Here is a 21633-nt window from a genome sequence, read left to right as displayed (position 1 = left end):
AACACACAGACTTCAAATGGAGAGGCAGCAGTGTGGGCTGTGGCCCTGAGTACACAAATCACTACATTTCTATCACAGTTACAAAATCCACTAAGAACTTCCCTCTTCTCACCATTAAACCTCACACATTTAAAACACCTCGCTGTCTGTGCTTGGCCCAAACAGCAATTGCTCTGATGGGTGAGAGGAGAGAGAACCTCTGTTCTACCTGCCTCTGCTGCAGGCTCTCAGGCAAGAACTCACGCCAGCTCTTTACTGCTCAGGGGCTAGGATTTTGTTCTCTTTGTGTGTATGTACTTTAAGAATATATATATTTCTAAAGTCCACTTGAGATAAAGGCTTTCAGGATACAAGAGGAAAAGAAAAACCACGTATCATTCATTTCTATTTTCAATCCCCTGGAGGTCTCGATTCCCTACTACCACTGTATAGCTGTGTCTAAAGACGTTCATACACAGGTTTTTACAGAGAAAAAGCAAAAGAAAGTGATGAGTAAGGCCAAAGTATTAACCAAAATGGAGAGAGAAAACAAAGTATTTACCAGGTGTTTATTCCCCAACCTCCCCCCATTTTTTCACAAGGACCATCTTCAGTTTGTATTCCTATTCCTTCCAGAAGCAGAATACTATCATCAGAAAATATAAACTCATCTTTCTCTTCCTTTAAGAGACGTTCATTCTATAAGACTTCAGTGAGCGGAGCCACTGTCTCCCCACTAACCATTCTGTCAGTTCTGAAATAACTGGTGTAACGTTTACCAAGGGTGAATTTGTGCTTTTGCACTAATCCTTCCTATAGAAAAGGAAGGAAGGAAACATAGTATGAACTACTCAAACATTTACTTCTTGCATACTCCTACAACCATAGATGACTAAATCCTAAACTGAAAAATCAACCCTACAAGAAGTTCCACCATGAAACCAAACTGATGATGGTTACTGCTGATAACCCCTGGCTCTGGACAGGGTTTTCAGAGGGAAATCCTGGAACAGCTGGCTGGCCTAGAACAGCACTGTGCTCCTCTGCTGGCATGAGTACAGAGGTGTACAATGCTGATCTCTATCTCACCACCAGCTTGAGCACTGTAGAGGCCACTTCCTGCCTCCAGTGCAGTCGTATACCACATAGAAAGAGCTTTGGTGCAATGTCCACATCTTCATATTTATTTCCACAATGATAACATGGGGTATATTTAGTTACCATTGCAAAGGGGAAAAAAAACAATCTCATTGATTTATGAGTTAAATCCCGTAACAATGAATTCCAAGTATTCCAAGACTTCTGTTGATTAAGATTTATTGAATCAAAGGCTGAAGAAAATGGACTCCTATCTAGGTTCCAGAAGACGTGTTACACAGTCTTTGTGTACTTATGATGGCATATGACTTCTAATACCCTGGCAGGGTGACAATGATGGCCCATGAAGCTCATGACTGTGAGTTTCTCCATCAGACATTCAAAAGGACATTTTGCAGTACTAGTTTTGACTTTGATCTCTCCCTAGAAGGCAGAAACCCCATCCCACACTCCTATAAAAATGACCATTTTGGTACTTTAAAATAAATGAATTAGAAGAGGTGGAGGCATGAAGAATACTCAGCTTCTTTTGGCATTATGAAACAGGTCTCGGATAGCAGACAGCCTCTGTGTCCATCTACTCAAAGCTGGTGCTCACAGGTCCCTTTAAAGATGCCTGGAAATGCTGCCAACAAGACTCAAAATTACGGGGCTACAGCATTTGTCATAAAAGAAGCTGACACTTGGGAAGTGGTCAGCTACAGCCTATGTACCAGGTGTGTGCTTGAAGCTCTGGTGTGTCTCCTTGGCCAGCTGCTCAGCACCAAAGGCTAGTCCTGATTAATTAATTACTGGTGTGCAATGCAAACCAATAGTGAAACACAGAAGAGGGGAAAAAAGGCACAGAAACCTGCCAAAATAGATTTCTTTCCATAAGAATAGGATGGTTGATTAAAATAGTTTATCACTAGTAAAACTTGTAACACTAGAGCAGGCAATACAAATTAGTTTTATGTTTTTTTTTTTTTTAAATGACATTCACTGAATTCCTGATCTGTGCATTCAATGTGAATAATCATTAAAGTTATCGAACAGTTAAAGGGTTGCAAGGAGCTCTGTTTGGGGTTTCTATGGAACACTTAGCATCCAGAGAAGAAGTACCACAATGCAGGCAGATGCAACTGCTTGTTCCTATGGAGTGTGTGAGAACTGAAGTCTGCTCCTATGCAGGATTCCACACGTCCATGGCAAGACCAGCCTACGCACCACACTCCTTGGCAGACACCACGACTACAGACTTCAATAAACTGATTCACACTTTCATAAATAGTCCTGTGTGTTTTCTGCTTTTAAGCTCAGCTTAAATTTTGTCAAGGAAACCATTTCACAAGAGGGTATGTCACAACCTACTATCAGCAATATTCCTTGTTTATTAGAATCTGAAGATGTCCATATTACATCAAATATAAATATATATTATATTTACATTTCCTTCTTAGCGTCTCAACTTAGAGGTGAGTGTATTTATAGATAATGCCACAAATACCACTGTTCTAATCCTCAGTGCAGATGGTATCTTCCTTCCATTTGATGCATATTAAAAGAGGTGTACTATTCTTTTTGAAAATAAAAGAATGGGATATCCATGGAGATCTAGAAATTTCCCAAGAGAGTCTGGTCTGTTCTTCAATGTTGGTCCCCTTCTGAGTAATATTCTCTATGTGGGACAAGGGATAAAGTACACATTATCACAAAGGAGAAGAGCCCAAAGAAAAAAGAGCCTGCTTGTTAGCACATTAATCTGTTTAGTAAAGATCTGTTTTAAAATGTCTGAATGCTGTACAATATTATACAAAAACAATCTTCAGCCTTCAAAGCAGTGGCTACATGTTCTTAGGGGATTGTTTGCCAGACTAACAATTGGCTGTGGTGGTGGGTTTGGGTCTTGGTCACTTCCGGTCATCAATGGTTTTAATGAATTCCACAGCTGCTGTGAACTGCATCCACCAGTAGGACTCCTCCCCAGACAGACAGTTGGCGTAGAAGCTACTGATATACTGCACGGTGGACAGCAGACAGGGTGGGTTTGCCTAGAGAAGCAAATAAAGAGCCAATCGCACAAGTGCTGTGCCCAAATCATCTAAGTACCTGTTCTTTCATGAACAAAAAAGCCCACACATCCTTTTGACAATAATCCCCAAACTACCTTTTGGAAGTAATTTGTAAACAATACTACCAGTAGTAACAGTATATTGGGAAGGTAGACTGGTTCTAATCCTAGCTATTCTACCTACAGCTTTCTATTCGGTTAAGACACTAATCTTTCTGATCCCTATGGAGGCTGGGCTAATTCCTAGGGTCTTAATATCATAAGATTCCCAAAAGTTAGGCAAGCAAATAAATGCTGCAGATGGGCTGGGAAGGTGGCTCAGTGGTAGAGCGCTTGCCTTGCATGCCTGAGGCCCTGGGTTCGATTCCTCAGCACCACATAAGCAAAAAGAAAAAAGCTGGAAGTGGCGCTGTGGCTCAAGTGGTAGAGCGCTCGCCTTGAGCTGAAGAGCTGAGGGACAGCGCTCAGGCCGAGTTCAGGCCCCATGACCAGACCCAAAAAAAAAAAATAAATAAAAATAAATGCTGCAGACAAACTGGGTTATAACTGGTAAATGTGGGTAGACCCAGCTGAGAAAGAAACACTTTAAAAAGGTAATGCATCCTCTATAGCAAGAGGGAACACAAAACATCTCCTGCTTCTTCTTTTTCTAATGTGGAGATAAAGGACATAGGTTGTTAAATGGTTGGGAGAACAAGTCAAAGCCCTTGCCTTAAAATGAGCTTAAACTAGCTCTGCAGTAGGACCAGACCGATTACATGTCTTTCTATAGCAAGAAAGACAAACTGACAGCCAAAGTGCTAAGATTCGACCTCCAGTCCAAGTTCCAGGGGTAGAAATATCAGCAACACTAAGAACTAGTGAGACACATGTCAAGCACACTGCAGCCAGCAACAGAGCAGGTGTGTGTGTCTCACACAAGCAAGTAATGCAAATGTCCTCACTGAGCATTAGTGTGCACTCCAACTCCATGGCCACTCATAAATCTTCAAAGAAAACTGAAAAAACTTTAATTTTAGAGTCAAAGGAAAAGATAGGGTTGGGAATGTGGCTTAGTGGCAGAGGGCTTGACTAGCATGCATGAAGCTCTGGGTTCGATTCCTCAGTACAACATACACAGAAAAGTCCAGATGTGGCTCAAGTGGTAGAGTGCTAGCCTTGAGCAAAAAGATCTCAGAGACAGCACCCAGATCTTGAGTTCAAGTCCTAGGACCAGCACCATAAATGAATGAATGAATGAATGATAATTATGTGTGATTACAAAGATGAAGGGAGAGGTGAGTGCTGACCTGCTGGTCTGTCTAGTGAGCACTAAAGGATCCTGTGAAAGGTGGGGCATGGTCCAGCACAGAGCCTGCCCTCTTCTCTTACTCAGCCACACACGCTAAGTCCTGTCAAGGACAGAGGCAAAAAACAAAAAGCAAAAACAGGGGCTTTAAAAAGCAAAAAACAGGGGCTAGGAATGTAGGAGTAGAGTGTTTGCCTAGCATGCATGAAGCCCTGGGTTCCATTCTTCAGTACCACAAAAATAAAAAGTAATAATAAAATTGTATTTAAAATAAATAAGTAAAAGCAGCAAACAGTCATCTAAAAAGGCCTCACATCCTTTCTTTCAGAACACACCTTGCTATTAGACATCTTTCTTGGTTACAGAAAGGAGCCCAAGACTCTAAACCCATGTGAAGCTCTGTGCCAGCCTGCTCAGGATGCCACACTTTTCGACTGACACTGGTAAAGGCCCCACCTTTATGAGAACGAACACCAACACGGGGACAAAGTCATCTGCCCCGGGCACGGAGTCCTCATTGGCCAGGCTCAAGAGGTTCATGATGGTGGAGCACATTCTCAGGATGCACTGCACTTTGTCCCGGGGGGTTTTGTATGCACTTATTGTCCTGATTTCTGACTGTGCAGATGGCCACGGTGCCTCCCGAAGATACACCTAAATGAGACAACAGAAGATATGCATCATGAATCCAACAGCAACAGGCGCAGCAATCCTGGCCACCGCCCAGTCAGGAGGTAGTGGCTTTTCCCTTTCTTCAGTAAAACTGCACTGCATTTTCTTCTCCTTCCACCAAACATTAAATCCCATTTCAACTTTACATAATTTGTTTTGCATTTAAAAATAAAACAAAGCTGGGCGCCGGTGGCTCATGCCTGTAATCCTAGCTACTAAGTGTACAAGGTCCACTCCTGGATAGCGAGCAGACCCCACCCAGTACCTGTGTTACCTAGGCAACTGGCACACCTGGAAGAGGTCACATCTGCATCTGCTGAGGTCACATCTGGAGCTGATGTGGCCATACCTTTCTCTCACCTGGTCCCACCTCCCTTTACCTGGCCACACTTTACCCCGCCCCTACCCTAGATAAGGCCTAGCCCAAGGTCAGACGCACTCTTTGCCAGTCGCAGGGAGAGCCAACCTGGCCTGGTCCCAGCAGGTCTACTGAATAAACCTATCCCTTATCTGAATACCATGTGTGTGGTATGGTTCTTACTCAGCAACCTCTTTTTAAAACCTAACACTAAGCAGGCTGAGATTTGAGGATCGCAGTTCAAAGCCAGCCCAGGCAGGAAAGTTTGTGAGACTTATCTCCAATAACCCACCAGAAAACCGGAAGTGGCATTGTGGCTCAAGTGATAGAGTGCTGGTCTTGAGCTGAAGAGCTGAGGGCCAGCGCCCAGGCCCAGAGCTAAGCCCCATGACGGACAAAAAACCAAAAACCAACAACAATAAAAATAGAACCAAATATCCATATATAGAGAACATGTAATAATAACAGAACTGAGGATTCATAAAATGTCAAACTATTATCTTTCTTTTCTGTCAGTTGTGGGCTTGAACTGAGGGCCTGGGAGCTGTCCTTGAGCCTCTTTGTACTCAAGGCTAGCACTCTACCACTTGAGCCACAGTGCCACTTCTGGGTTTTGAGTGGTTAACTGGAGATAACAGTCTCATGGGGACTTTCCTGCCCAGGCTGGCTTCTAGCTGCAATCCTCAGATCTCGGCCTCCCGAGTAGCTAGGATAACAGGTGTGAGCCACCAGCGCCCAGCTTATTGTCTTTCTTAAATAGCTTAAAGAAAATTTCTTTATATTTAGTAGCTGATTCCAAAAGCACAAACTGGAGGGCACCAGTGGCTCACGCCTGTCATCCTAGCTACTCAGGAGGCTGAGATCTGAGGATTTCAGTTCAAAGCCAGCCCAGGCAAGAAAGTCCGTGAGACTCTTATCTCCAATAAACCACTAGAAAACCGGAAGCGGTGCTATGGCTCAAGTGGTAGAGCACTTGCCTTGAGTTGAAGAGTGTGGGGACAGCGCCCAAGCCTGGTGTTCAAGCCCCACAACCAACCAAAAAAAAAAAAAAAAAAAAAGCACAAACTAATTAAAAAACAAGACAACTTAAAAACTAGTATGTACCACTGTAGTAGTAAGTGCCATTTTTGGATCTACAAACAGATCCTTTCTCAAAAAAGAAAAACCACAGAAAATTAAAAATGTATGTTAATGTTTCATTAGTTGGTAACTTAATAAAAATAATCAGAAATCTCAAATTGCTGACATTTTCCAGTTTTCTTAATTTATAAAAGATGCAAGACAGATGCTAACATCTGTAGATTCTGGTGCCTCAAACATGTAATCCTAGCTATGTGGAACATTGAGAGCAGAAGAAAAAAAATTGCAAAAAAATTTCTCCACCCATACTTGGGCACAGTGACACATGCCTATCATTCAAGCTATGTGGAGAGATCAAGGTACCAGACTAGTCTGGGCAGAAAAGTCTTCAAGAACTATCTCTATGGAGGAATGATGTAAATAGTGGCACACAGCTGTGATCCTGGGTAGAGAGCAAAACCCTATCCTACACATTGAAGGACAGGGAAGAGGCAGATACCAGTGGCTCATACTTGTAATCACACTCAGGATGCTGAGACCCAGAGAATCACAGTTCAAAGCCAGCCTGAGCAGAAAAGTCTGAAAGATTCCATCTTCAAAATAACCAGCATAAAAGCTGTGCTGGAAATATGCCTTAAGTGGCAGGGTGCTAGCAAAGTAACCAAGCCAAACAAGTGCAAGGTCTAAATTCAGAAGAAAAAAAGAAGGAAGGGGAAGGAAGAAGAGGAAGGAAAGAAGGAAGAAGAGGAAGGAAGGAAGGAAGGAAGGAAGGCAGGAAGGCAGGCAGGCAGGCAGGCAGGCAGGCAGGCAGGCAGGCAAGCAGGCAGGCAAGCAGGCAGGCAAGCAGGCAGGCAAGGATGGAAGTATAGCTGAATGGTATCACACCAGACTAGCAAATACAACAGCCCCAAGTTCAAACCCAATACCACATCCTCAAAAAAAAAAAAAAAAATCAATTACTAAAATGTAATCCAAAGCCATGTCAGACTGGACTGTTTCTAGACTAGAATAACAGTTCCCATCCCCTTTGAAAAATTACCAACCCCTACTTAAAATAGGACAGCTAATACCTGAGGCTCCATCTCCACCAATGGCTAGAAGCAGTGGCATATGCCAGTCATCCAACATAAATAATAAATAAATAAACCAATCAGCCAACACAAACAGGACTGGTGAAGTAGCTCCAGGGAATGGGCACCTTCTGAAAAGTGCAGGCAGAACACTGCCCACCCATGAGTTGAAGACTACATCTCTGCCTGGGCATTGAGTGTCTCTAGGAAGGGGCTCTCCTGTTGGCTCCCTTTCCTCTCTATCACTACGGACCCTTTCTGTGCCAGGTGAGAAGCACCTTCAGGACCAAAACAGTTACAACAGGGCTGGGAAGATGGCTCAGTGGTAAAGTGCTTGCCTTGCATGCCTGAGGCCCTGGGTTCGATTCCTCAGCACCACATAAGCAAAAAGAAAAAAGCCGGAAGTGGCGCTGTGGCTCAAGTGGTAGAGCGCTAGCCTTGAGCTGAAGAGTTGAGGGACAGCGCCCAGGCCCAGAGTTCAGGCCCCATGATTGGACCCAAAAAAAAAAAAAAAAAAAACCAACAAAAAAAAACCAGTTACAACAGCGAACAACATCTTGTGCAATTGGGATTTTCTGTTTTACTGAACTCTAGTTCTCTAACAAAGCATGAATGTAATATTCCTGCAGCCCGCACCACATAAACCCACTTTACCTCTGGTATCTGAAGAGCTCTGTGGTTTGCAGTTACCACTTTGGACAATCTCTGGATATGTTCATGAAGAACCCTGAAAAACCCCCAAAATGTAAATGTAAATACACATTTCAGAAAACAAAGATACATAGTCATAATTGACATTTTTGAAACCAGTTAACACATTTTAGACATTTCTAGATATAGATTATAATTACATCTAAGACCCTCTCTTTTTTTTTTTTTTTGGGTCCGGTCGTGGGGCCTGAACTCTGGGCCTGGGCGCTGTCCCTCAGCTCTTCAGCTCAAGGCTAGAGCTCTACCACTTGAGCCACAGCGCCACTTCTGGCTTTTTTCTTTTTGCTTATGTGGTGCTGAGGAATCGAACCCAGGGCCTCAGGCATGCAAGGCAAGTGCTCTACCACTGAGCCATCTTCCCAGCCCCTAAGACCCTCTCTTAACCGCATTCTTTCCTGTTAAAGCAAAACAAAAACCCACCTTATTATTTATCTAGGCATGCTGGTACATGTAATCCCAACATTCAGAAGGCTGAGGAGGAGAATCCCAAACTCAAGGTCAGACTGGTCTATACAGTGAGATCCTTCCTGTATCTTAGAAATGCTGAGTGAGCTGAGGGGGCGCTGCTCTCCTCTCCTGGGTTGGGATGGCCCCCAGTGAGGACATACCACTCAGGAGACAACAGTAGTGAGGGGAAAGGCAAACGTGAGAGGAAAGCAAGAGGACTTGAGATTTTACCTATAGAAGGAACTCTATCATTGTCCAACCCCTCATTTTGTAGATGAGATAATTAGGATTAAAAAGGTAAGGAACTGCCTCAGTTGAAAAGGGGCCAAACTATGCTTGTTGGCTTCCAGTGCTCTATGCAGACACTTGGTTTGCTCTTGATAGACACTCTGTTAAGGCTGTAGAAATGCCATAGAGAAATGGGCAGAAAGAAAGTACTCTCTGCACTAAATTCCCAACTCCTTATCCCGTGCCTGATGCTCTAGAGAAACAGACCTGAGTGAACGAACAGCCTGGAAGGCTGTGCACACCTAAGAAGGCATGTTGCAGTGATCCCAAACCTCCTAAAATTTCTGTAGGGCTGGGGTATGGCACAGTAGGACAGCAGTTGTCTAGATGTGTGAGGCCCTGAGTTCCATACCCAGCAGAACCAAAAAGAAGAACAAAAATCAGTTAAAAAAAAGAACAAACAAACATATAAATCACTTAGTAATTTCCCTTGAGGTCTTACTTAATGAGCCTCAAGAGTCACTGGATGAAGCAAGCCACTGTTAGTACTGGGAAGCATGCTAACAACTTTAACTGAAACAGAAACAGTGCTCAGAAAAACTGTGTATCTCATCTATACTCTCAATACCCCAAAATAACCAATGTTACTATTCCAGACTATTTTTCTGAAATGACTACTCATTAAACTCATTAAAATACCGGGGGCTAACCTCAGGGTCTTTTTGTTCTCTACCACAAGCTATATCCCTACCCCCTAGGATTACTTTTTAAAGTAGCTTTATTAATACATAACTCACAGACTATACAATTCCACATATCTGTTGATATTCAAATAAGTAACAATTCCATTAAATATTATATAAGCATATGTACTATGACACTGACATCATGAATAAAAGTATCATTTCCTCTCTCGTGGAGGGTAGAAAATGATGAAACTTACCAAATGATCACACAAACCTGTCATCAAGAACGGGACAGAATCTGCTAAACACTGTACAGAACTGGGGGTGGGGGAGGGGAGTGTAGTTGTGGAGGTGGGAGGAAAGGGATGATAGGGGAAAAACAAAGGAGGAGGCAACAATGCTTGATAAGAAATATACTCATTACCTTGCTCATATAACTGTAACCCCTCTGTACAGTATTTTCATAATAAAAACCTTATTAAAAAAAGATCATAATCCTGGAAAAAACAAAACAAAACATTGTACAGAACAATACCCCACAGCAAAGAAGCACCTGGCTCCAAATGTCAATTCTGCAAGGCTGAGAAGTATGACTCAACAAGTGACAGATGGTACTAAAGAAAGGGACCAAGCAGGGAGCCAGAGGCTCACACTTGTAATCCTAGCTACTAGCTACTCAGGAGGCTGAGATCGGAGGATCACAGTTCAAAGCCAGCCTTGGCACAAAAGGCTGTGAGACTCCTTATCTCACAGAAGTGGCACTGTGGCTCAAGTGGTAGAGTGCTAGCTTTGAACATAGAGGCTCAGAGACAGTGCCTAGCCCTAAGTTCAAGTCTCAGGATTGGCACACACAAAAAGAGCCAAATGTGGTAGTATATGTAAGAAGAGTATAGTCCAAGGCCAGCCTGAGTAAAAGTATAAAAGCCTTTCTGAAATATAAGCTAAAATCAAAAGGACTGAAGGTGTGGCTCAAGACCCTGATTCAATCAAAAACATTTCAGTCTGACATCTCTGAAAATGAGGTATTATTCTTGACAGTGCAACTCTGATGAGTGAAAACTAGTAACTGAGCTATTTCTCTTTACTGTCAGATATCAAAACACAGGCATAGCTTGCCTCAAATGCAGGGCTACCCATACATCTATGTAGTTCAACACAAAGTACTCACTGGTCACGAAGTATGTCCCCATCCTGATTAGGATAGAAAGCAAGCTTGAAAATCCGGTTCATCACACTTCGTTCGATAGCCAACTGAGCATCCTGAAGCTGTTCTTCACTGGCATTTTGCCAGATGACATCCTGAGCCATTGCACCGTAAAGGAACTGCAGAAAATCTTCTACTTGAGCAGTTTTATCATCAGCTGCTGTGAGTTTCTGAAAGTCTCCAATGAAAAATATTTTTGAAATATACCATGATGGCTGGGAATGTGGCTTAGTGGTACTTGCCTAGCATACACTGGGTTCAATTTTGATCCCCTGGGTTCAATTCCTCAGTACCACGTAAACACAAAATCCTGGAAGTGGAGCTGTGGCTCAAGTGGTAGAGCTCTTGCCTTGAGCACAGAGGCTCAGGGACAGAGCCCAGGTCCTGAGTTCAAGCCCCAAGACCAGGCCCCCTTATCCCCTAAAAATACATACACACCATGAAAATGTAAAAGAGGAATTATTGTAGTCCCCCCATCCTGTTTTGTTTCCTAGCTTCACTTAACCTTGACATGAAAGTATTAAACAGAAAAGTCTAGAAATAAGCAATTCATAAGTTTTAAACTGCATATTTTTGTGAGTAACATAAAGAAATTTATAAGCCTCTGCTCCATCTAGCCCAGAAAGGGAGTCCTCTCTGTTCAGTGCATCCACTCAATATATGCTACTGCTCATGAGTCACTTAGTAGCCATCTCCCTAATCAGTGTAAATATAAGCATATGAAGTGTCCGGCATCCACCGGGGAGTAGGATCGTCTTGAGTAGGAGCATCTTTATTTACCTCTAGTAAATAAAAGGAGACTACTCTATACAGATTATTTCAGTTGCTAATGGGGCAGACACCAAGACCCTAAAGCCAAGAGTGAGTGTAGTTTAGAAGAATATGCAGCTATATCATTAAAAAGAAGAGAAAGTAAAAAATATACAAGTATTTAAGTTCAAAGCTATATTATAAAAAGATCTATTGTTTTAGAAATTGTACAGTTTCAGACTGGACATGGTGACTTACACCTGTAATCCTAGCTCTCAGAATTTAAAGCAGAAGGATCAAAAGTTTGAGGCTATAGGGCTGGGAAGGTGGCTCCGTGGTAGAGCGCTTGCCTTGCATGCCTGAGGCCCTGGGTTTGATTCCTCAGCACCACATAAGCAAAAACAAAAAAGCTGGAAGTGGCGCTGTGGCTCAAGTGGTAGAGCGCTAACCTTGAGCTGAATTGCTCAGGGACAGCGCCCAGGCTCAGAGTTCAGGCCCCACAACCAGACCAAAAAAAAAAAAAGTTTGAGGCTGGCTGGGAGCTGGTGGCTCACACCTGAAATCCTAGCTACTCAGGAGGCTGAGTCTTAACTATCATAGTTCAAAACCAGCCCAGGCAGGAAAGTGTGAGATTCTTTATCTCTACTAAATGGCGGTGAAACTGTGGCTTAAGTGGTAGAGCACTAGCCTTAAGCAAAAAATTCAGGGATAGTGCTCAGGCTCTGAGTTCAAGTCCTAGAACTGGCATACACATAAAAAGCTTGAGGCCCGTTCCAAGCTAGGCTACATTGAACTCTAGGCCAGCTAGTGTTATAAGGCGAGACCATGTCTCAAAGAAACAAAAAACAAAAGAATCTATGAATCAAAAAACTTAACTCTTGGGGCTGGGAAGGTGGCTCAGTGGTAGAGCGCTTGCCTTGTATGCATGAGGCCCTGGGTTCGATTCCTCAGCACCACATAAGCAAAAAGAAAAAAGCCGGAAGTAGCGCTGTGGCTCAAGTGGCAGAGCGCTAGCCTTGAGCTGAAGAGCTGAGGGACAGCACCCAGGCCCAGAGTTCAGGCCCCAGGACTGGACCCCCCCCCAAAAAAAAAAGTAACTCTTGGGGTTAGGAAGGTGGTGCAGTGGTAGAGTGCTTGCCTTGTATACATGAGGCCCTGGGTTCAATTCCTCAGCACCACATAAGCAGAAAAAGCCAGAAGTGATGCTGTGGCTCAAGTGTAGACCTCTGGCCTTGAGCTGAATTGTTGAGGGATAGCACCCAGGCTCAGAGTACAGGCCCCACAACCAACCAAAAAAATTTTTTTTAACTCTTTAGTTTTTATGATAAATTATAATATTCAATCCATGAAAAAAAAAAGAAAATTATTAGAGATTTGGCATCAAACTTTAATGATTTCCAGGGGTCGGTACAGTAGCTCACACCTATAATCCTAGCTACTTGGATGGTAGGTGCAAGGGCAGCTGGGGCTCATCTCAAAAAAATATACTGTGTATGCCTGGATTCCAAGTTATATGGGAGGCTTTAGGCAAAAGGATTATGGGAGAAGGCTAGCCCCAGGGGCAAAACGTGAAAAACCTTATCCAAAAACTAACTAGAGAGAGTGGGAAGATGGCGACGGGGCAGTAGGGAAACGCCACAGCTCTCTCCAACCAAAAAGAGAGTTCGAGTTCCAACCTTTAATCTCCCCAAGAGACCGACAACAACAAAAAGACGAACACTCAGAGAAAAACCAGAGGTGGAAAATAACAAAAAAAGAAAGAGAGGAAAAGAAGAATTTCAGAACAGAGAAGAGCGAAGACCCCTCCCCCAACCTTTACTGGCCGCGCGGCAGTGCGCCAAGCCGCCGGCCAGCCGGCCCGGCAGGGGCTGCCGGAGCCACAGAGACACAGGGGGCTGCTTGCAGATCACCAGGTACCTGATTGCAGAACAGCGGATCGCCAGGAACAGAGAAACCTACCAGCCGGGAGTCTCCAGGAGGATCCCACCCCACCCATCACTCTCCACCGGAGCGGAGAGGCTCCATCCCGCCAAAGCCGCCCGGCACCAGCAGCGCCACAAAGGGACCTGTCGCGATCGCAACGACCCGGCGGGGGGCCGCCCAACCCAGCCCGCAACCACCCCAACTGAACTCGGACTGCAACAACAACTGACGGACTGCAACAACAACTGACGACCTACAGGGTGAGTACCCATCAGGGGACAGGGAATCCATCAAGGGAGACCAGAGCTGGAGGGAATCCCCAGACCCTGACCTAGACTCCCTACCCCAACACCCGGACCACAGGACCCACTAAAACTGGGAACTGTTCGAGAGCCCCACCAGCCGGTGGAGCACACTCTGCTGGCCAGGCCAGAGCAAGAGCGCCCCGGGAAGGGAGCTTAAATGCTCAAGCCAGGAACAGTGCCCCTGGGTCAAGACTACCAACAGTAGAAGAAATTTGATCTGTGTCCTCCAGGCTGCATAACCAAGGTGGTATACACATTAGCACAGGCCTAACGAGCGCGCTCCAGGCTGGGGCCGGAACCAGGCCAGGGGACCGGCGCCAGAACAAAGCAAAAAGGGTCAGAAGTGGGGCTGTGGCTCAAATGGTAGGGTGCCAGCCCTGAGCTGAAGAGCTGAGGGACAGCACCCAAACCTAGAGTTCAAGCCCACAACCAGCCCAAAACAAACAAAAACACATCAGGAGCCCATAGCAGACTCCAGTATTTGGGAGAGTGCATCCAGAGCATCTGATCTTCCCAAGAGCACCCGCAGGAGCAAACACAAGCAGTCTAGGCTGCTCAACCCTTCCAAAGGCGGGAATTGCTACAGCAGAGAGCTGAGAATCCTAAGTGAATAGCAGCTGGAAATAGGCTCCCAACAGAATCCAGATCAGACACAGACTCTCTCTACCAATAGAGAATCAGCAACCAAGCAAAGACAGACACACCAAAACAAGATTGAAGAGCAGTCTCCTGAACCCCCATGCGAAAATCACAGAGAAAAATCACAAGGTTTACCACTACCCAGGACAGCAAGCTCACCTCAAAAGCCAGCAGCCACGCAGGGGAGAGCCCCAGTGGGAGCAAAGCAGGAATGGAAGACAAAAACTACATCCAAGGGTTGCTGGAGGCAATGACTCAAGAAATAAAGCGAGAAATGGATCAGAAATTGAAAGAGCACAAGGATGAACTATCAAAAGATATACAGGATATCAAACAAAAATTGGATGCAAAAATAGAAGCTGCACAAACCTCAGTAAGAAGTGAGATAAACGCCAAATTAGAGGTAATGCATACTGATATCACCTCATTGAGAGGTGAGATCAGTACTCTGAGAACCAACATTGAATCCATAAAGGGATCCATTTCCATCATGCAAACCACAATAGAAGCCACGGTCAACAGAGTGAATGAAATGGAAGGTAGAGTGTCAGATACAGAAGACAGAATACACCAACTGGACCAAAAAGTGACAGATATGGAAAAAGCACTCAAATTAAACCAAAGGGAAATTCAAGAGCAAGCAGATAATGCTAAAAAATTTAACCTTCGCATAATCGGAGTGGACGAAGGTGAGGAATTCCAGAGCAAGGGAATGCAACACCTATTTAACAAGATAGTCAATGAAAATTTTCCCCACCTCAAAAACGACCATCTTAACTACATCACAAAAGCTTATCGAACACCCAACAAGCAAGATCCCAGGAGAAACACTTCTAGGCACATAATAGTAACAATGATGGATCTGAATAATAAGGAAACAATCCTGCATGCAGCAAAAATGAAGAAGGAGCTATACTACAACGGGAAAAAAATTAGAATCACTGCAGATCTCTCCACACAAACAATGAATGCAAGAAAAGCCTGGGAAAGCACCATACGAGCCCTGAGAGCCAATAACTGCCAACCCAGACTGATATACCCGGCAAAGCTAGCATTCACATTCGATGGAGAACTGAAAACTTTTAATAGCAAAGAAAAACTAAATGAATACATAAACATTAAGCCAGCATTACAAAGAATTCTAAGAGGGGGGACACAACCTGAAGAAAGCAACCAGGAACTGGGACCTGCCCCAAACAGGCATTACTCAAAGTCTAACTGAGCAAGCACAGGAGGAAAGGAAAGAAGAAAAACTTAGGAAAACGGAATGGCAGGGACAACAATGCATCTCTCTATACTTTCTCTTAATATAAATGGGCTGAATTCGCCAATTAAAAGAAAACGAACTGAGGACTGGATCAGAAAACAAGACCCATCCATCTGTTGCCTTCAGGAGACCCACCTCTCAGCCAAACATACAAACAAACTCAGAGTGAAGGGGTGGAAAAGGATCTACCAATCAAATTCCCCCAATAAGAAAGCAGGTGTAGCTATCCTGATATCTGACAAAATAAACTTTTCATTAAAATCAGTACAGAAAGACAAGGACGGACATTACATATTAATAAAGGGAACAATCCAAGAGGAGGATATAACCATCATCAACTTATATGCCCCAAATATCGGTGCACCCAGATATGTTAAACAAATGCTCTCAAACTTACAGAATAAAATAGATCCCAATACGATAATACTAGGAGACTTTAACACGCCACTCTCACCAAAGGACAGGTCTACCAACCAGAGGATTGGCAAAGAAGCTACCGAATTAAGTGAGGCCATACTTCAAGCGGAATTAACTGACATCTACCGAGTATTTCACCCTAAAACAACACAGTACACATTCTTCTCAGCAGCTCATGGAACTTTCTCCAAAATAGACCATATCATAGTTCATTCAAGGAACTTAAGCAAATACAAAGGGATCGACATAATCCCCTGTATCCTATCTGACCACAGTGGAATCAAGCTAGCTCTCAATAACAAAGCATACCGCAGAAATTTCTCTAATACATGGAAATTGAACAGCACACTCCTTAACAAGGCCTGGGTAACAGAAGAGATCAGAGAAGAAATAAAGCATTTCCTAGAACTCAATGAAAATGAAAACACCTCACAAAGAAACTTGTGGGACACAGCAAAAGCAGTCCTGAGGGGCAAATTTATTGCCCTCAGTGCCCACATCAAGAGAATGGAGACAGACCAAGTAAATAATCTCATGTTGCAACTAAAACAGCTAGAAAAACAAGAAAAAATGGGACCTAAAGCTACTAGACGAAGCCAGATAACCAAATTGAGAGCAGAGATTAACCAATTAGAAAATCAGAAAACCATAACCAAAATAAACCAAACAAAAAGCTGGTTCTTTGAAAAAATAAACAAAATTGATGGCCCGTTGGCAAGATTAATTAAAAAAAGAAGAGAGGAAACCCATATTAATAGGATTAGGGATGCCACGGGAAACATCACAACACGTACCCAAGATATCCAAACAATTCTAACAGACTACTTTCAAAAGCTATACTCTCTAAAGGAAGAAAATCTGGCGGAAATGGATGCATTTTTAGAGAAATACAAGTTACCCAAACTGAGCAAAGAAGAAGTTAACCAATTAAATAAGCCAATATCCTATAATGAGATACAGGAAGCTATCAAAAGTCTTCCAACAAAAAAAAGCCCAGGACCAGATGGATTCACAGCAGAATTCTATAAGACCTTTAAAGAAGAACTAATACCCATACTCCTCAAGCTCTTCAGAGAAACAGAGAAGGAGGGAGCTATCCCAAACTCATTCTACGAAGCCAATATCACACTCATCCCCAAACCAGGCAAAGACCCAACCAAAAAGGAGAATTACAGGCCAATCTCCTTGATGAACACAGATGCAAAGATCCTTAACAAGATTCTAGCTAACAGAATCCAGAAACACATAAAAAAAATAATACACTATGATCAGGTAGGCTTCATCCCAGAGACACAGGGATGGTTTAACATACGTAAGTCAATAAATGTAATCCAGCATATCAACAGAGCCAAGGTCAAGAATCACATGATTATCGCCACAGATGCAGAAAAGGCCTTTGATAAAATTCAACATTCATTCATGCTAAAAGCTCTGGAGAAAATAGGAATAGAAGGAACATTTCTAAAAACAATAAAAGCCAATTATGACAGACCAATAGCCAATATTATACTTAATGGGGAAAAGCTACAACCAATCCTCCTAAAAACAGGAACAAGGCAAGGATGTCCACTGTCTCCACTCCTCTTCAACATAGTCCTAGAACCCTTAGCCAGGGCAATAAGGCAAGAAAAAGACATTAAAGGGATCCGCATAGGGAAAGAAGAAGTGAAACTATCCCTTTTTGCAGACGACATGATACTATACCTCCACGATCCCAAAAACTCCATCCCCAAACTTTTAGAAATCATAAGTCACTTCGGCAAAATAGCAGGATACAAAATAAACCCACAAAAATCAGTTGCCTTCCTATACACTGATAACGCACAGGAAGAGAGGGAAATAAAGGGAGCAACCCCATTCACAATAACCTCCCAAAAAATAAAATATTTAGGAATTAACCTAACCAAAGATGTAAAAGAACTATTTAATGAGAACTATAAAAAGTTAAAGAAAGAAATTGCAGAAGACACTAGGAAATGGAAAGACCTCCCATGCTCCTGGATAGGCCGACTTAATATAGTAAAGATGGTGATACTTCCAAAATTAATATACAAATTCAATGCAATTCCTATTAAAATCCCAATGACGTACATCACTGAAATACAGAAAACAGTCCAAAAATTTATATGGAACAACAAAAGACCTAGAATAGCCAAAACAATTCTAGGGGATAAAGACAATATGGGAGGGCTATCCATGCCGAACTTCAAACTCTACTACAGAGCTATAATCACAAAGACAGCATGGTACTGGCACAAAAACAGACCCGAAGACCAATGGAACAGAATAGAAGATCCAGATATAAATCCACAGGCCTACAGCCAGCTGATATTCGACAAAGGAGCCAAAGACATACAATGGAAGAAACACAGCCTCTTCAACCGCTGGTGCTGGGAAAACTGGGCAGCCACATGCAGAAAACTAAAAGTGGACCCCAGCCTATCACCATGCACCAACATCAACTCAAAATGGATTAAAGACCTTAACATTAAACCTGAATCTCTGAAACTACTGCAGGACAGAGTAGGAGAGACACTTGAACTAATAGGCACAGGAAGGAACTTCCTGAACAGAGTCCCAGGGTCACAACAAGTTGGAGAGAGACTCGACAAATGGGACTACCTTAAAATAAAAAGCTTCTGCACAGCTAAATCTATCGCAACTAAGCTAGAAAGACAACCAACTAATTGGGAAAAAATATTTACCAGCAATATATCAGACAAGGGGTTAACATCCTGTATATACAGGGAACTCAAGAAACTAATCCCTCCCAAACCTAACAAACCAATTACTAAATGGGCAAGGGAACTAAAGAGGGACTTCTCAAATGAAGAAATAAAAATGGCAAAGAAACACATGAGGAAATGTTCATCATCCCTGATGGTGAAGGAAATGCAAATAAAGACAACCCTGAGATACCACCTTACCCCAGTCAGAATGTCCCACATCCACAAATCAGCCAACGACAAATGCTGGAGGGGATGTGGAGAAAGAGGAACCCTATTACACTGCTGGTGGGAATGTACACTTATACAACCACTTTGGAAAGCAGTCTGGAGGGTCCTTAGAAAGCTAAAGATTGACCTCCCTTACGACCCAGTCATACCACTTCTAGGCATCTACCCTGAACAACAGGAACCAATATACAAGGACACGTGCACCTCCATGTTTATTGCAGCACTGTTCGCAATAGCTAGGATATGGAAACAACCTAGGTGCCCCACCACAGATGAATGGATCCAAAAATTGTGGTATCTATACACAATGGAATATTATGCAGCCATTAGAAATGACAAAATAATGGCATTTGCAGGGAAATGGATGGAGCTAGAAGGAATCATGTTGAGCGAGGTAAGCCAAGAACGAAGAGACAAACGGTACATGGTCTCCCTCATAAGTGGATGCTAAATCCAAAAGGTTAGTGATACGACAAAACTAACAGGACTTAAGAAACAAAGAACTCCCGCTCATCTGGTTGAACCACTACTAAATATCCTCATGCTGCTGATCACAAATATGGTATATAACATGTGAACACTGTTATATATTACAGACTGTGGTAGACAATTTGCTCCAGGGAAGTTAGAATGAACTTGTGACTTTGAAATTATGTAAGCATTTAATCACAATCAAAAAAAAAAAAAAAAAAAAAAAAAAGAACCTCGGGGAAGGGAGGGAGGGAGGGGATGGTAGGGGGAAAACAATGGAGGGGGTAACAATGTTCAAGAGGAAGTGTACTCATAACCTCACTCATGTAACTGTGACCCTCTGTAAAGTAGCTTTACAATAAAAAAAAAAAAAAAAAAAAAAAAAAAAGAAAACCGGAAGTGGCGCTGTAGATCAAGCGGTAGAGCGCTAGCCTGGAGCTGAAGTGCACAAGGACACCGCCCAAGCCCAGAGTTCAAGCTCCACAACCGACCAAAAAGAAAAACTAGTTTTCATCATCTGTAAAATGGAAAAAAAAAAAAAAACTACTTCTGGACTGCCATGAGAATTTAATGAAATAAAATGCTATATATACAAACAATAACCATTCAATAACTGTTAGCTATTTTACTACTTCTGATGAGAGAGGGGAAGAGAATTGAAAAATGACCTCTGAGTTTCTGATTCATATAACTAGGTACCACTGATAAAATTTGAAATTACATTGTTGATGGGGACAAGAGGGAAAAACTGGGAGAGAGTGAGGGAAGAAAGAAATGTACTCATTACCTGACTTATGTAACATAACCTCTCTGTATATCATTTTTATAATAAAAATAAAATGTAAAAAAAAAAAAAAAAAAAAAAAAAAAAACTAACTAGAGCAAAAAAGGGCCGGGAATATGGCTCAAGTGGTGAGCACCTTTACAGCAAGTATGAGGACTTAAGTTTTTACTCCAGTACTGTTAAAAATAAACAAGATATAAACTAATAATTAAGCCTTGTTTTTTGAGAAATGATCTTGCCATATACCCCACCCAAGCTGGGTGACTCAGCTACCCAGTGTGACTCAGTCTCCCATGTGTGGGGATATCACACCCAACTTTAAAATTTACTAATAAGAATCTATAAAAGAACTGGGTATTAGTGGGGTGCTGGTGGCCCATGCCTGTAATCCTAGCTTCTCCAGAGGCTGGGAACTTTACTGTTATCTGAGGATTACAGTTCAAAGCCAGCCTTGGCAGGAAAGGCTGTGGACTCTCAACCACCAGAAAACAGGAAGTGGAGCTATGGCTCTACCTTTGCCTTAAGCAAAAGAGCTTAGGGATAGCACCCAGGCCCTAAGTTCAAGCCCCATGACTGACAAAAAAAAAAAAGAATTGAGTATAAAAAACTGTTCTAAGACAAATGGGTACTTACACAAACTAACAAAACAAAGCAAAAGAAAAGAAAATTGTCCAGTCTTTCCAATAATACATGATTGAAGAGATGCTTCATTCAAAGTATTTTTTTCTCCCAATACTTTTCCTTTTTTTCTGGGGGGCGGCAGTATTGGGGTTTGAATTCAGGGCCTGAGCCACAACTCCAGCTCTTGTCTAAAAGCAATCAATTACCTTGAATGAATTCTCTGATCTTCTTTTCTTTGCTCTCAAGCAATAATCTCACACAAACAGTGGTAAAATACCGATTAGCCACCTCTTTGTCCCGCAAAACCCTTTGCAAGAGCCTTTCCAGGTGAGCCTGTGTGGTCTGTAGTCCTTGTCGACAGCGTGTGAGATAAGCGATGTACGGGGCTCTTTTCCTAAAAAGAGAAATGCTTTGTAGGAGAGCAGATGTATATAGAAGCACTAACAGAGGTTGAGCATCCTGTTTTAAAAAATTAAATTACTTTATAAACTTTGCTTTTAGTTGGGTGCCAGTGGCTCACACCTATAATCCTAGATACTCAGGAGGCTGAGATATAAGGATCACAGTTCAAAGCCAGCCTGGGTAGGAAAGCCCCTGAGACTCTTATCTCCAATAAACCACCAGAAAA

The 21633-nt window shown here is 42.8% G+C and overlaps 1 protein-coding gene across 4 annotated transcripts in view; it reads right to left on the bottom strand.

Annotated features, from left to right (window-relative positions):
• Positions 1 to 1899: 1899 nt before the first annotated feature.
• LOC122108922 (GTPase-activating protein and VPS9 domain-containing protein 1) overlaps positions 1900 to 21633 on the bottom strand; it is a 65848-nt gene continuing 46114 nt past the window's right edge. For all 4 annotated transcript variants that reach the window (XM_042680968.1, XM_042680971.1, XM_042680970.1 and 1 more), the window contains 5 exons: positions 21212 to 21399; positions 10836 to 11049; positions 8250 to 8322; positions 4872 to 5069; positions 1900 to 3107 (listed from right to left, as the gene is read on the bottom strand). In XM_042680968.1, coding sequence (XP_042536902.1) covers positions 2967 to 3107; positions 4872 to 5069; positions 8250 to 8322; positions 10836 to 11049; positions 21212 to 21399 — 814 coding nt within the window. In that variant the 3' untranslated portion in view covers positions 1900 to 2966. The remainder of the gene's footprint in view (positions 3108 to 4871; positions 5070 to 8249; positions 8323 to 10835; positions 11050 to 21211; positions 21400 to 21633) is intronic.

Source organism: Dipodomys spectabilis, unplaced genomic scaffold, assembly GCF_019054845.1.
Source record: "Dipodomys spectabilis isolate Male_0828 unplaced genomic scaffold, ASM1905484v1 ptg000067l, whole genome shotgun sequence".
Lineage (NCBI taxonomy): Eukaryota > Metazoa > Chordata > Mammalia > Rodentia > Heteromyidae > Dipodomys > Dipodomys spectabilis.
Note: the sequence above shows the minus strand (reverse complement) of the source record. Positions and strands in the feature narration are given on the sequence as shown.